A 17,234-nucleotide genomic window follows, 5' to 3' on the forward strand; every position below is an offset into this window, starting at 1 on the left:
AATAATCTTCTCACCACTTTCTCCTATCTGTCCAATCTCAGCCCGTGCTCGGAAACTATCCAATGTAGGGTCCGTCTCTACCTCCCTCCTAAACTGTGCCTTGTCCCAAATTGCAGGATTATTAGCCCCGAGGAAAGAGTCACTCACCAGTTGGGAAGTTGGGGCCGCTGGGCTGGAATCTGGCAGAAAATCCGGTCGATCCATGTTGGCGTCTCTCTGAGCTTGGCTTCGGGTCACTGCTCCCACAAAGTGGCACTGTAGATTTCCAACATCGTTGCCTAACAGAACATCGGCCGGCAGCCCGCTCATCACACCAATTGTGCATCGTTTTGGTCCATAACCATAGTCAAGTTCCACGGTAGCTTTAGGAATACGTCTCCGAGTACCCTCTGCCAACTCAATAGAAATGCCAGGGCCCTCCTCTAGGGCCTCGGGTCGCACAACTCGGGGGTCCGCTACCGTTAGGAAAGCTCCCGAGTCCCGGAATCCAACAACTGTTCGGCCATCCAGTAGGACCTCCTGCAAGTGCTTCCGCTGAAGGTTTGCAGGATGTGTGGCGGAAGGCTGAATCCCATAGACCCCTGGAGGTGGAACAGATGGGTCATTCATGGAGTCATCTGGAAATGGGGCCAAACTTTCTGTCCTAGGGGTGGTTCCCAGGTAGTGAATAGGCCGGGATGCCACGGTGGCCCGTGCCCCCATGTTAGCAGGGCAACTAGCTTGCAAATGTCCAGGCCGCCCGCACCCAAAACATCTGCGCTCTAGCATTCTTCCAGTAGGTCGTTGTCTAGGGACAGGGTTGTTCATAGCTGGAGGCCGATGGGCTGGGGCAGGGGTAGAGGGGGAATTGTAATCCTGAGGCCGGGCACGAAAGGTGGGTGGCTGGCTGAAGGGTGTCTGGCGGACTGTGGTAGTTTTCCGCTTCTCTGCAAACAACCTCTTCCACTGCGGCTTGATGGTCAGGCCCTCATCTGCAAGAGAAGCAGCTTGCTCCACTGTGGCTGGGTTCCGTTCCAGCACCCACTCACGGATCTCAGCGGGGCACTGGGAAAAGAACTGTTCCTTAAGTATGACTTGGAGGATCTTATCGACTGTGACAGCCTCCTCTCCTTCTAGCCAGCGCTTGCATGCTTGCTTCAACTTGTGGGCGAACATGTGGAAGGAGCTTCCCCCATTGTAAGACAAAGAGCGGAACTGAACTCGGTAGGACTCTGGAGTGACTGCATAATACTTCTGCACCGCTCTTTTAATGGCCTCATAGTCCCGCTGATCACTAGGGTCCATGGCTCTGAGAGCTTCCGCAGCCCCATCTCGTAGGTGCCCCACCAGATACCGGACCCAATCCTTCTCTGGGACTTCCATCAGGCGGCACTGGTGTTCGAAGTCCTGAAAATATCCATCAACATCCCCAGCCGCTTCCTCAAAGGTCTTGAAGTGTTTATGGGAGACATATGGTGGTTCTCTCACTGTTGGGCTGGGGGTCGACGTTTGATTATAATTCCGCGCAGTTATCTCAGCCATTCGCATTTCATGCGCCATTCTTTCCTTTTCATGCGCCATTCTCTGTTCCTCCTTCTCCGTTTCCTGAGCCCTCTGTAATGCTCTACTCCTTTGCTCTGCAGTTGCTCCTAGCCCCAGCACTGCCAATTCCTCCTCATACAAAACAACCCATCTGCTCTTTTGGGTCTGTACCTGCCACTCCCGTATCTCTCCAGTCTCCTGGGGGCAGCCCTCCTCATGGTCGCTTTGCAGGGTCATCTCCTCCAGTGCCTCGATCAGTTGCTCTTTCGTTCTTCCCTGGTAACTCAGGTTTAGTTCCCGGGCCCTTACTTGTAGACTTGCCATAGTCCAGTTCCTGTATTCTGAGGTTGTGGCTCCATTAATCGCTGGGCTGCTGTAGTCCATCTCGCTGTCCACTGTTGATCCCACCGCTGCCAACCAGTTGTCACGGAGCAAAGGTATACGTCTTCCTCCGGAGGATATCTTGAATCAACACGGACGCAAGAGGTCGGGAGACAACAGCAATTTATTGTAATCCACAAAGTTAGTAGCCGGCGGCGGTCACATCAACCGTAATAACAATAAGTCCACAGAAGTCACAATCCAATGATAGCTTTGGCTCCTTGGTCCTGTAACTAAATCCTGGCTCTCTGCAGAGCTGTGCACAGGCCGGCTAACACATACTAACTGCTAGCTATATACTATATACTAAGACTGTTACACCTATATCTGTGGGTGGGAAGGGCTGAGTCACAGATCCTTCCCCCCTCACCTATACCAAGGAGAGCAGACTCCCTGTCTACTATGGACAATGCACCATCCAACATCTTCTTGGAGACACTGATCAGATTATCTCCACCCATTGTCCTCACTGGTTAGAGGTATTTGCATACAATGTGCTAACACACTAGACCCGAATCAGCCAACTACACATTGATGTATATAACAGGTTAGAGAATACATTCCACATGAAATATATATTACACATGGCCTATAGTATGGACTCTAACCATCCCGTGACAGTAATATAGAGCAGTATATAGTGGATACAATGTATGTGAGGTGTAATATAGAGCGGTATATAGTGGATACAATGTATGTGAGGTGTAATATAGAGCAGTATATAGTGGATACAATGTATGTGAGGTGTAATATAGAGCAGTATATAGTGGATACAATGTATGTGAGGTATAATATAGAGCAGTATATAGTGGATACAATGGATGTGAGGTGTAATATAGAGCAGTATATAGTGGATACAATGTATGTGAGGTGTAATATAGAGCAGTATATAGTGGATACAATGTATGCGAGGTGTAATATAGAGCGGTATATAGTGGATACAATGTATGTGAGGTGTAATATAGAGCAGTATATAGTGGATACAATGTATGTGAGGTGTAATATAGAGCAGTATATAGTGGATACAATGTATGTGAGGTGTAATATAGAGATGTATATAGTGGATACAATGTATGTGAGGTGTAATATAGAGCAGTATAGAGTGGATACAATGTATGTGAGGTGTAATATAGAGCAGTATATAGTGGATACAATGTATGTGAGGTGTAATATAGAGCGGTATATAGTGGATACAATGTATGTGAGGTGTAATATAGAGCGGTATATAGTGGATACAATGTATGTGAGGTGTAATATAGAGCTGTATATAGTGGATACAATGTATGTGAGGTGTAATATAGAGCAGTATATAGTGGATACAATGTATGTGAGGTGTAATATAGAGCTGAATATAGTGGATACAATGTATGTGAGGTGTAATATAGAGCTGAATATAGTGGATACAATGTATGTGAGGTGTAATATAGAGCAGTATATAGTGGATACAATGTATGTGAGGTGTAATATAGAGCGGTATATAGTGGATACAATGTATGTGAGGTGTAATATAGAGCTGTATATAGTGGATACAATGTATGTGAGGTGTAATATAGAGCAGTATATAGTGGATACAATGTATGTGAGGTGTAATATAGAGCAGTATATAGTGGATACAATGTATGTGAGGTGTAATATAGAGCTGAATATAGTGGATACAATGTATGTGAGGTATAATATAGAGCTGAATATAGTGGATACAATGTATGTGAGGTGTAATATAGAGCAGTATATAGTGGATACAATGTATGTGAGGTATAATATAGAGCTGAATATAGTGGATACAATGTATGTGAGGTGTAATATAGAGCAGTATATAGTGGATACAATGTATGTGACGTGTAATATAGAGCAGTGTATAGTGGATACAATGTATGTGAGGTGTAATATAGAGCAGTGTATAGTGGATACAATGTATGTGAGGTGCAATATAGAGATGTATATAGTGGATACAATGTATGTGAGGTGTAATATAGAGCAGTATATAGTGGATACAATGTATGTGAGGTGTAATGTAGAGCAGTATATAGTGGATACAATGTATGTGAGGTGTAATATAGAGCAGTATATAGTGGATACAATGTATGTGAGGTGTTATATAGAGCAGTATATAGTGGATACAATGTATGTGAGGTGTAATATAGAGCAGTATATAGTGGATACAATGTATGTGAGGTGTAATATAGAGCGGTATATAGTGGATACAATGTATGTGAGGTGTAATATAGAGCAGTATATAGTGGATACAATGTATGTGAGGTGTAATATAGAGCGGTATATAGTGGATACAATGTATGTGAGGTGTAATATAGAGCGGTATATAGTGGATACAATGTATGTGAGGTGTAATATAGAGCGGTATATAGTGGATACAATGTATGTGAGGTGTAATATAGAGCTGTATATAGTGGATACAATGTATGTGAGGTATAATATAGAGCAGTATATAGTGGATACAATGTATGTGAGGTGTAATATAGAGCAGTATATAGTGGATACAATGTATGTGAGGTGTAATATAGAGCGGTATGTAGTGGATACAATGTATGTGAGGTGTAATATAGAGCGGTATATAGTGGATACAATGTATGTGAAGTGTAATATAGAGCGGTATATAGTGGATACAATGTATGTGAGGTGTAATATAGAGCAGTATATAGTAGATACAATGTATGTGAGGTGTAATATAGAGAAGTATATAGTGGATACAATGTATGTGAGGTGTAATATAGAGATGTATATAGTGGATACAATGTATGTGAGGTGTAATATAGAGATGTATATAGTGGATACAATGTATGTGAGGTGTAATATAGAGCGGTATATAGTGGATACAATGTATGTGAGGTGTAATATAGAGCGGTATATAGTGGATACAATGTATGTGAGGTGTAATATAGAGCTGTATATAGTGGATACAATGTATGTGAGGTGTAATATAGAGCGGTATATAGTGGATACAATGTATGTGAGGTGTAATATAGAGCAGTATATAGTAGATACAATGTATGTGAGGTGTAATATAGAGCTGTATATAGTGGATACAATGTATGTGAGGTGTAATATAGAGCGGTATATAGTGGATACAATGTATGTGAGGTGTAATATAGAGCAGTATATAGTGGATACAATGTATGTGAGGTGTAATTTAGAGCAGTATATAGTGGATACAATGTATGTGAGGTATAATATAGAGCAGTATATAGTGGATACAATGTATGTGAGGTGTAATATAGAGCTGTATATAGTAGATACAATGTAAGTGAGGTATAATATAGAGCAGTATATAGTGGATACAATGTATGTGAGGTGTAATATAGAGCTGTATATAGTGGATACAATGTATGTGAGGTGTAATATAGAGCTGAATATAGTGGATACAATGTATGTGAGGTATAATATAGAGCAGTATATAGTGGATACAATGTATGTGAGGTATAATATAGAGCAGTATATAGTGGATACAATGTATGTGAGGTGTAATATAGAGCTGTATATAGTAGATACAATGTATGTGAGGTGTAATTTAGAGCAGTATATAGTGGATACAATGTATGTGAGGTATAATATAGAGCAGTATATAGTGGATACAATGTATGTGAGGTGTAATATAGAGCTGTATATAGTGGATACAATGTATGTGAGGTGTAATATAGAGCTGTATATAGTGGATACAATGTATGTGAGGTGTAATATAGAGCGGTATATAGTGGATACAATGTATGTGAGGTGTAATATAGAGCTGTATATAGTAGATACAATGTATGTGAGGTGTAATTTAGAGCAGTATATAGTGGATACAATGTATGTGAGGTATAATATAGAGCAGTATATAGTGGATACAATGTATGTGAGGTGTAATATAGAGCGGTATATAGTGGATACAATGTATGTGAGGTGTAATATAGAGCGGTATATAGTGGATACAATGTATGTGAAGTGTAATATAGAGCGGTATATAGTGGATACAATGTATGTGAGGTGTAATATAGAGATGTATATAGTGGATACAACGTATGTGAGGTGTAATATAGAGCAGTATATAGTGGATACAATGTATGTGAGGTGCAATATAGAGCTGTATATAGTGGATACAATGTATGTGATGTGTAATATAGAGCAGTATATAGTGGATACAATGGATGTGAGGTGTAATATAGAGCAGTATATAGTGGATACAATGGATGTGAGGTGTAATATAGAGCAGTATATAGTGGATACAATGTATGTGAGGTGTAATATAGAGCGGTATATAGTGGATACAATGTATGTGAGGTGTAATATAGAGAAGTATATAGTGGATACAATGTATGTGAGGTGTAATATAGAGCAGTATATAGTGGATACAATGTATGTGAGGTGCAATATAGAGCTGTATATAGTGGATACAATGTATGTGATGTGTAATATAGAGCAGTATATAGTGGATACAATGTATGTGAGGTGTAATATAGAGCAGTATATAGTGGATACAATGTATGTGAGGTGTAATATAGAGCTGTATATAGTGGATACAATGTATGTGAGGTGTAATATAGAGCAGTATATAGTGGATACAACGTATGTGAGGTGTAATATAGAGCAGTATATAGTGGATACAATGTATGTGAGGTGCAATATAGAGCTGTATATAGTGGATACAATGTATGTGATGTGTAATATAGAGCAGTATATAGTGGATACAATGTATGTGAGGTGTAATATAGAGAAGTATATAGTGGATACAATGTATGTGAGGTGTAATATAGAGAGGTATATAGTGGATACAATGTATGTGAGGTGTAATATAGAGCAGTATATAGTGGATACAATGTATGTGAGGTATAATATAGAGCAGTATATAGTGGATACAATGTATGTGAGGTGTAATATAGAGCAGTATATAGTGGATACAATGTATGTGAGGTGTAATATAGAGCAGTATATAGTGGATACAATGTATGTGGGGTGTAATATAGAGCAGTATATAGTGGATACAATGTATGTGAGGTGTTATATAGAGCAGTATATAGTGGATACAATGTATGTGAGGTGTAATATAGAGCAGTATATTGTGGATACAATGTATGTGAGGTGTAATATAGAGCTGTATATAGTGGATACAATGTATGTGAGGTGTAATATAGAGCGGTATATAGTGGATACAATGTATGTGAGGTGTAATATAGAGCGGTATATAGTGGATACAATGTATGTGAGGTGTAATATAGAGCGGTATATAGTGGATACAATGTATGTGAAGTGTAATATAGAGCGGTATATAGTGGATACAATGTATGTGAGGTGCAATATAGAGATGTATATAGTGGATACAATGTATGTGATGTGTAATATAGAGCAGTATATAGTGGATACAACGTATGTGAGGTGTAATATAGAGCGGTATATAGTGGATACAATGTATGTGAGGTGCAATATAGAGCTGTATATAGTGGATACAATGTATGTGATGTGTAATATAGAGCAGTATATAGTGGATACAATGGATGTGAGGTGTAATATAGAGCAGTATATAGTGGATACAATGTATGTGAGGTGTAATATAGAGCAGTATATAGTGGATACAATGTATGTGAGGTGTAATATAGAGAAGTATATAGTGGATACAATGTATGTGAGGTGTAATATAGAGCAGTATATAGTGGATACAATGTATGTGAGGTGTAATATAGAGCAGTGTATAGTGGATACAATGTATGTGAGGTGTAATATAGAGCGGTATATAGTGGATACAATGTATGTGAGGTGTAATATAGAGCAGTATATAGTGGATTCAATGTATGTGAGGTGTAATATAGAGCAGTATATAGTGGATACAATGTATGTGAGGTGTAATATAGAGCAGTATATAGTGGATACAATGTATGTGAGGTATAATATAGAGCAGTATATAGTGGATACAATGTATGTGAGGTGTAATATAGAGCAGTATATAGTGGATACAATGTATGTGAGGTGTAATATAGAGCAGTATATAGTGGATACAATGTATGTGACGTGTAATATAGAGCAGTATATAGTGGATACAATGTATGTGAGGTGTAATATAGAGCTGTATATAGTGGATACAATGTATGTGAGGTGTAATATAGAGCGGTATATAGTGGATACAATGTATGTGAGGTGTAATATAGAGCAGTATATAGTGGATACAATGGATGTGAGGTGTAATATAGAGCAGTATATAGTGGATACAATGTATGGGAGGTGTAATATAGAGCGGTATATAGTGGATGCAATGTATGTGAGGTGTAATATAGAGCGGTATATAGTGGATACAATGTATGTGAGGTGTAATATAGAGCAGTATATAGTGGATACAATGTATGTGAGGTGTAATATAGAGCAGTATATAGTGGATACAATGTATGTGAGGTGTAATATAGAGCGGTATATAGTGGATACAATGTATGTGAGGTGTAATATAGAGCAGTATATTGTGGATACAATGTATGGGAGGTGTAATATAGAGCGGTATATAGTGGATGCAATGTATGTGAGGTGTAATATAGAGCGGTATATAGTGGATGCAATGTATGTGAGGTGTAATATAGAGCGGTATGTAGTGGATACAATGTATGTGAGGTGTAATATAGAGATGTATATATTGGATACAATGTATGTGAGGTGTAATATAGAGCAGTATATAGTGGATACAATGTATGTGAGGTGTAATATAGAGCAGTATATAGTGGATACAATGTATGTGAGGTGTAATATAGAGCAGTATATAGTGGATACAATGGATGTGAGGTGTAATATAGAGCAGTATATAGTGGATACAATGTATGTGAGGTGTAATATAGAGCAGTATATAGTGGATACAATGTATGTGAGGTGTAATATAGAGCGGTATATAGTGGATACAATGTATGTGAGGTGTAATATAGAGCGGTATATAGTGGATACAATGTATGTGAGGTGTAATATAGAGCAGTATATAGTGGATACAATGTATGTGAGGTGTAATATAGAGCAGTATATAGTGGATACAATGTATGTGAGGTGTAATATAGAGCAGTATATAGTGGATACAATGTATGTGACGTGTAGTATAGAGCAGTATATAGTGGATACAATGTATGTGAGGTGTAATATAGAGCAGTATATAGTGGATACAATGTATGTGAGGTGTAATATAGAGCAGTATATAGTGGATACAATGTATGTGAGGTGTAATATAGAGCAGTATATAGTGGATACAATGTATGTGAGGTGTAATATAGAGATGTATATAGTGGATACATTGTATGTGAGGTGTAATATAGAGCTGTATATAGTGGATACAATGTATGTGAGGTGTAATATAGAGCAGTATATAGTGGATACAATGTATGTGAGGTATAATATAGAGCAGTATATAGTGGATACAATGTATGTGAGGTGTAATATAGAGCAGTATATAGTGGATACAATGTATGTGAGGTGTAATATAGAGCTGTATATAGTGGATACAATGTATGTGAGGTGTAATATAGAGAAGTATATAGTGGATACAATGTATGTGAGGTGTAATATAGAGCAGTATATAGTGGATACAATGTATGTGAGGTGTAATATAGAGCGGTATATAGTGGATACAATGTATGTGAGGTGTAATATAGAGATGTATATATTGGATACAATGTATGTGAGGTGTAATATAGAGCAGTATATAGTGGATACAATGTATGTGAGGTGTAATATAGAGCAGTATATAGTGGATACAATGTATGTGAGGTGTAATATAGAGAAGTATATAGTGGATACAATGTATGTGAGGTGTAATATAGAGCAGTATATAGTGGATACAATGTATGTGAGGTGTAATATAGAGCGGTATATAGTGGATACAATGTATGTGAGGTGTAATATAGAGATGTATATATTGGATACAATGTATGTGAGGTGTAATATAGAGATGTATATATTGGATACAATGTATGTGAGGTGTAATATAGAGCAGTATATAGTGGATACAATGTATGTGAGGTGTAATATAGAGCTGTATATAGTGGATACAATGTATGTGAGGTGTAATATAGAGCAGTATATAGTGGATACAATGTATGTGAGGTGTAATATAGAGCAGTATATAGTGGATACAATGTATGTGAGGTGTAATATAGAGCAGTATATAGTGGATACAATGTATGTGAGGTGTAATATAGAGCAGTATATAGTGGATACAATGTATGTGAGGTGTAATATAGAGCTGTATATAGTGGATACAATGTATGTGAGGTGTAATATAGAGCAGTATATAGTGGATACAATGTATGTGAGGTGTAATATAGAGCAGTATATAGTGGATACAATGTATGTGAGGTGTAATATAGAGCAGTATATAGTGGATACAATGTATGTGAGGTGTAATATAGAGCTGTATATAGTGGATACAATGTATGTGAGGTGTAATATAGAGCTGTATATAGTGGATACAATGTATGTGAGGTGTAATATAGAGCAGTATATAGTGGATACAATGTATGTGAGGTGTAATATAGAGAAGTATATAGTGGATACAATGTATGTGAGGTGTAATATAGAGCGGTATATAGTGGATACAATGTATGTGAGGTGTAATATAGAGCTGTATATAGTGGATACAATGTATGTGAGGTGTAATATAGAGAAGTATATAGTGGATACAATGTATGTGAGGTGTAATATAGAGCGGTATATAGTGGATACAATGTATGTGAGGTGTAATATAGAGAAGTATATAGTGGATACAATGTATGTGAGGTGTAATATAGAGATGTATATATTGGATACAATGTATGTGAGGTGTAATATAGAGCTGTATATAGTGGATACAATGTATGTGAGGTGTAATATAGAGCAGTATATACTGGATACAATGTATGTGAGGTGTAATATAGAGCTGTATATAGTGGATACAATGTATGTGAGGTGTAATATAGAGCTGTATATAGTGGATACAATGTATGTGAGGTGTAATATAGAGCAGTATATAGTGGATACAATGTATGTGAGGTGTAATATAGAGCAGTATATACTGGATACAATGTATGTGAGGTGTAATATAGAGCAGTATATAGTGGATACAATGTATGTGAGGTGTAATATAGAGCTGTATATAGTGGATACAATGTATGTGAGGTGTAATATAGAGCTGTATATAGTGGATACAATGTATGTGAGGTGTAATATAGAGAAGTATATAGTGGATACAATGTATGTGAGGTGTAATATAGAGCGGTATATAGTGGATACAATGTATGTGAGGTGTAATATAGAGAAGTATATAGTGGATACAATGTATGTGAGGTGTAATATAGAGATGTATATATTGGATACAATGTATGTGAGGTGTAATATAGAGCTGTATATAGTGGATACAATGTATGTGAGGTGTAATATAGAGCAGTATATACTGGATACAATGTATGTGAGGTGTAATATAGAGCTGTATATAGTGGATACAATGTATTTGAGGTGTAATATAGAGCTGTATATAGTGGATACAATGTATGTGAGGTGTAATATAGAGCAGTATATACTGGATACAATGTATGTGAGGTGTAATATAGAGCAGTATATAGTGGATACAATGTATGTGAGGTATAATATAGAGCAGTATATACTGGATACAATGTATGTGAGGTGTAATATAGAGCAGTATATACTGGATACAATGTATGTGAGGTGTAATATAGAGCAGTATATAGTGGATACAATGTATCTCTGGTATATGAGGTGTTTATAGACACTTGTATATAATTGCTATTTGCAGTGTATCTGGGAGATCACTCTGGAAAGTCTATGCCCTAGAGGTGATATACAGTAATGGGCATACCCTATATACACCCTATATACATCATCGTATCATTGATCACTAGCCCACCCCTTGGCCATCTTATGTCGGTCTCAGACTTTTCCGGCTACCTCCAGTGTTGCAGATCCTTCAGGTCAGGGCTGGCTGTGTAATGGGGGGTTCATGTGGTCAGTATATCGCCTATAGCTTCATATATAATATGTTATGTCTCTGCAGCTGGAGGAAGAAGTGATGGGGATGCAGAAGAAGGTGAAGGGCACAGAGGAGGAGGTGGAGAAGTACTCGGAGGCTGTGAAGGAGGCTCAGGAGAGGCTGGAGCTGGCAGAGAAGAAGGCGTCTGATGTAAGTATAGATGTGTAATATGTGTATACAGAGCTCGGCTATGTCACATCCAATGTATGGTGCTCACTGGACTGTATACATGCTGGAGACACACTTATATACGTACGTAAAGTATACACCAATATATACAAGGACACCGAGTAATATGGATGTGTGTGGTGTACACAGGAGCATACTATAGAAACAAATTAATATATACATATACATACAGTATACACGCACTCCAATATATTCCATGTATCTGTCCGCTTACTGTCATGTATACAGCCCCCTGCTGCTCTGCTAGTCACTGACCTATCTTAGCTTATAACAATATATACTACATTGTATATACCTCCAAGTGTAATCTGCCCCCTACTGTATAATCTGTGTATATTCTGTACAGGAGGGACCTATACGTCTCCTCTACACTTCTATACGGTACAGGAGGGACCAATACGTCTCCTCTACACTTCTATATGGTACAGGAGGGACCTATACGTCTCCTCTACACTTCTATACTATACAGGAGGGACCTATACGTCTCCGCTACACTTCTATACGGTACAGGAGAGACCTATACATCTCCTCTACACTTCTATACAGTACAGGAGGGACCTATACGTCTCCTCTACACTTCTATATGGTACAGGAGGGACCTATACGTCTCCTCTACACTTCTATATGGTACAGGAGGGACCTATACGTCTCCTCTACACTTCTATACGGTACAGGAGAGACCTATACGTCTCCTTTACACTTCTATACTGTACAGGAGGGACCTATACGTCTCCTCTACTCTTCTATACGGTACAGGAGGGACCTATACGTCTCCTCTACACTTCTATACAGTACAGGAGAGACCTATACATCTCCTCTACACTTCTATACTGTACAGGAGGGACCTATACGTCTCCTCTACACTTCTATACGGTACAGGAGGGACCTATACGTCTCCTCTACACTTCTATACTATAAAGGAGGGACCTATACATCTCCTCTACACTTCTATACTATAAAGGAGGGACCTATACATCTCCTCTACACTTCTATACGGTACAGGAGGGACCTATACGTCTCCTCTACACTTCTATACTATAAAGGAGGGACCTATACATCTCCTCTACACTTCTATACAGTACAGGAGGGACCTATACATCTCCTCTACACTTCTATACGGTACAGGAGAGACCTATACGTCTCCTCTACACTTCTATACGGTACAGGAGGGACCTATACGTCTCCTCTACACTTCTATACGGTACAGGAGGGACCAATACGTCTCCTCTACACTTCTATATGGTACAGGAGGGACCTATACGTCTCCTCTACACTTCTATACTATACAGGAGGGACCTATACGTCTCCGCTACACTTCCATACGGTACAGGAGAGACCTATACATCTCCTCTACACTTCTATACAGTACAGGAGGGACCTATACGTCTCCTCTACACTTCTATATGGTACAGGAGGGACCTATAGGTCTCCTCTACACTTCTATACTGTACAGGAGGGACCTATACGTCTCCGCTACACTTCTATACGGTATAGGAGGGACCTATATGTCTCCTCTACACTTCTATACGGTACAGGAGGGACCTATACGTCTCCTCTACACTTCTATACTATAAAGGAGGGACCTATACATCTCCTCTACACTTCTATACAGTACAGGAGGGACCTATACATCTCCTCTACACTTCTATACGGTACAGGAGAGACCTATACGTCTCCTCTACACTTCTATACGGTACAGGAGGGACCTATACGTCTCCTCTACACTTCTATACTATAAAGGAGGGACCTATACATCTCCTCTACACTTCTATACGGTACAGGAGAGACCTATACGTCTCCTCTACACTTCTATACGGTACAGGAGGGACCTATACGTCTCCTCTACTCTTCTATACGGTACAGGAGGGACCTATACGTCTCCTCTACACTTCTATACAGTACAGGAGAGACCTATACGTCTCCTCTACACTTCTATACGGTACAGGAGGGACCTATACGTCTCCTCTACACTTCTATACTATAAAGGAGGGACCTATACATCTCCTCTACACTTCTATACAGTACAGGAGGGACCTATACATCTCCTCTACACTTCTATACGGTACAGGAGAGACCTATACGTCTCCTCTACACTTCTATACGGTACAGAAGGGACCTATACGTCTCCTCTACACTTCTATACTATAAAGGAGGGACCTATACATCTCCTCTACACTTCTATACGGTACAGAAGGGACCTATACGTCTCCTCTACACTTCTATACGGTACAGGAGGGACCTATACGTCTCCTCTACACTTCTATACAGTACAGGAGGGACCTATACGTCTCCTCTACACTTCTATACGGTACAGGAGGGACCTATACGTCTCCTCTACACTTCTATACAGTACAGGAGGGACCTATACGTCTCCTCTACACTTCTATACGGTACAGGAGAGAACTATACGTCTCCTCTACACTTCTATACGGTACAGGAGGGACCTATACATCTCCTCTACACTTCTATACTATAAAGGAGGGACCTATACATCTCCTCTACACTTCCGTACAGTACAGGAGGGACCTATACATCTCCTCTACACTTCTATACAGTACAGGAGGGACCTATACGTCTCCTCTACACTTCTATACGGTACAGGAGGGACCTATACGTCTCCTCTACACTTCTATACGTTACAGAAGAGACCTATACGTCTCCTCTACACTTCTTTACGGTACAGGAGGGACCAATACGTCTCCTCTACACTTCTATATGGTACAGGAGGGACCTATACGTCTCCTCTACACTTCTATACTGTACAGGAGGGACCTATACGTCTCCTCTACTCTTCTATACGGTACAGGAGGGACCTATACGTCTCCTCTACACTTCTATACTATACAGGAGGGACCTATACGTCTCCTCTACACTTCTATACGGTACAGGAGAGACCTATACATCTCCTCTACACTTCTATACTGTACAGGAGGGACCTATACGTCTCCTCTACACTTCTATACGGTACAGGAGGGACCTATACGTCTCCTCTACACTTCTATACTATAAAGGAGGGACCTATACATCTCCTCTACACTTCTATACAGTACAGGAGGGACCTATACATCTACTCTACACTTCTATACGGTACAGGAGAGACCTATACGTCTCCTCTACACTTCTATACGGTACAGGAGGGACCTATACGTCTCCTCTACACTTCTATACTATAAAGGAGGGACCTATACATCTCCTCTACACTTCTATACGGTACAGAAGGGACCTATACGTCTCCTCTACACTTCTATACGGTACAGGAGGGACCTATACGTCTCCTCTACACTTCTATACAGTACAGGAGGGACCTATACGTCTCCTCTACACTTCTATATGGTACAGGAGGGACCTATACGTCTCCTCTACACTTCTATACAGTACAGGAGGGACCTATACGTCTCCTCTACACTTCTATACGGTACAGGAGAGAACTATACGTCTCCTCTACACTTCTATACGGTACAGGAGGGACCTATACATCTCCTCTACACTTCTATACTATAAAGGAGGGACCTATACATCTCCTCTACACTTCCGTACAGTACAGGAGGGACCTATACATCTCCTCTACACTTCTATACAGTACAGGAGGGACCTATACGTCTCCTCTACACTTCTATACGGTACAGGAGGGACCTATACGTCTCCTCTACACTTCTATACAGTACAGGAGGGACCTATACGTCTCCTCTACACTTCTATACAGTACAGGAGAGACCTATACGTCTCCTCTACACTTCTATACGGTACAGGAGGGACCTATACGTCTCCTCTACACTTCTATACAGTACAGGAGGGACCTATACATCTCCTCTACACTTCTATACGGTACAGGAGGGACCTATACGTCTCCTCTACACTTCTATACAGTACAGGAGGGACCTATACGTCTCCTCTACACTTCTATACAGTACAGGAGGGACCTATACGTCTCCTCTACGCTTCTATATGATACAGGAGGGACCTATACGTCTCCTCTACACTTCTATACGGTACAGGAGAGACCTATACGTCTCCTCTACACTTCTATGCAGTACAGGAGGGACCTATACATCTCCTCTACACTTCTATACAGTACAGGAGGGACCTATACATCTCCTCTACACTTCTATACTATACAGGAGGGACCTATACGTCTCCTCTACACTTCTATACGGTACAGGAGGGACCTATACGTCTCCTCTACACTTCTATATGGTACAGGAGAGACCTATACGTCTCCTCTACACTTCTATACTATACAGGAGGGACCTATACGTCTCCTCTACACTTCTATACGGTACAGGAGGGACCTATACGTCTCCTCTACACTTCTATACGTTACAGAAGAGACCTATACGTCTCCTCTACACTTCTATACAGTACAGGAGGGACCTATACATCTCCTCTACACTTCTATACGGTACAGTAGGGACCTATACGTCTCCTCTAGACTTCTATACTATACAGGAGGGACCTATACATCTCCTCTACACTTCTGTACTGTACAGGAGGGACCTATACGTCTCCTCTACACTTCTATACAGTACAGGAGGGACCTATACATCTCCTCTACACTTCTATACGGTACAGGAGGGACCTATACATCTCCTCTACACTTCTATACAGTACAGGAGGGACATATACATCTCCTCTACACTTCTATACAGTAAAGGAGGGACCTATACATCTCCTCTACACTTCTATACGGTACAGGAGAGACCTATACGTCTCCTCTAGACTTCTATACTATACAGGAGGGACCTATACGTCTCCTCTACACTTCTATACTATAAAGGAGGGACCTATACATCTCCTCTACACTTCTATACAGTACAGGAGGGACCTATACATCTCCTCTACACTTCTGTACAGTACAGGAGGGACCTATACGTCTCCTCTACACTTCTATACGGTAAAGGAGAGACCTATACGTCTCCTCTACACTTCTATACAGTACAGGAGGGACCTATATGTCTCCTCTACAATTCTATACGGTACAGGAGAGACCTATACATCTCCAATACACTTCTATACTGTACAGGAGGGACCTATACGTCTCCTCTACACTTCTATACGGTACAGGAGAGACCTGTACGTCTCCTCTACACTTCTATACGGTACAGGAGGGACCTATATGTCTCCTCTACACTTCTATATGGTACAGAAGGGACCTATACATCTCCTCTACACTTCT

The 17,234-nt window shown here is 40.0% G+C and overlaps 1 protein-coding gene across 2 annotated transcripts in view; it reads left to right on the forward strand.

The window, feature by feature from the left end:
* Positions 1 to 17,234, forward strand: part of LOC142197016 (tropomyosin beta chain) — an 87,647-nt gene that overhangs the window by 20,859 nt on the left and 49,554 nt on the right. For both annotated transcript variants that reach the window (XM_075267035.1, XM_075267027.1), the window contains exon 2: positions 11,897 to 12,022. In XM_075267035.1, the coding sequence (XP_075123136.1) occupies positions 11,897 to 12,022 (126 nt within the window). The remainder of the gene's footprint in view (positions 1 to 11,896; positions 12,023 to 17,234) is intronic.

This window comes from Leptodactylus fuscus, chromosome 1 (assembly GCF_031893055.1).
Source record: "Leptodactylus fuscus isolate aLepFus1 chromosome 1, aLepFus1.hap2, whole genome shotgun sequence".
In the NCBI taxonomy this organism is placed as follows: Eukaryota; Metazoa; Chordata; class Amphibia; order Anura; family Leptodactylidae; genus Leptodactylus; species Leptodactylus fuscus.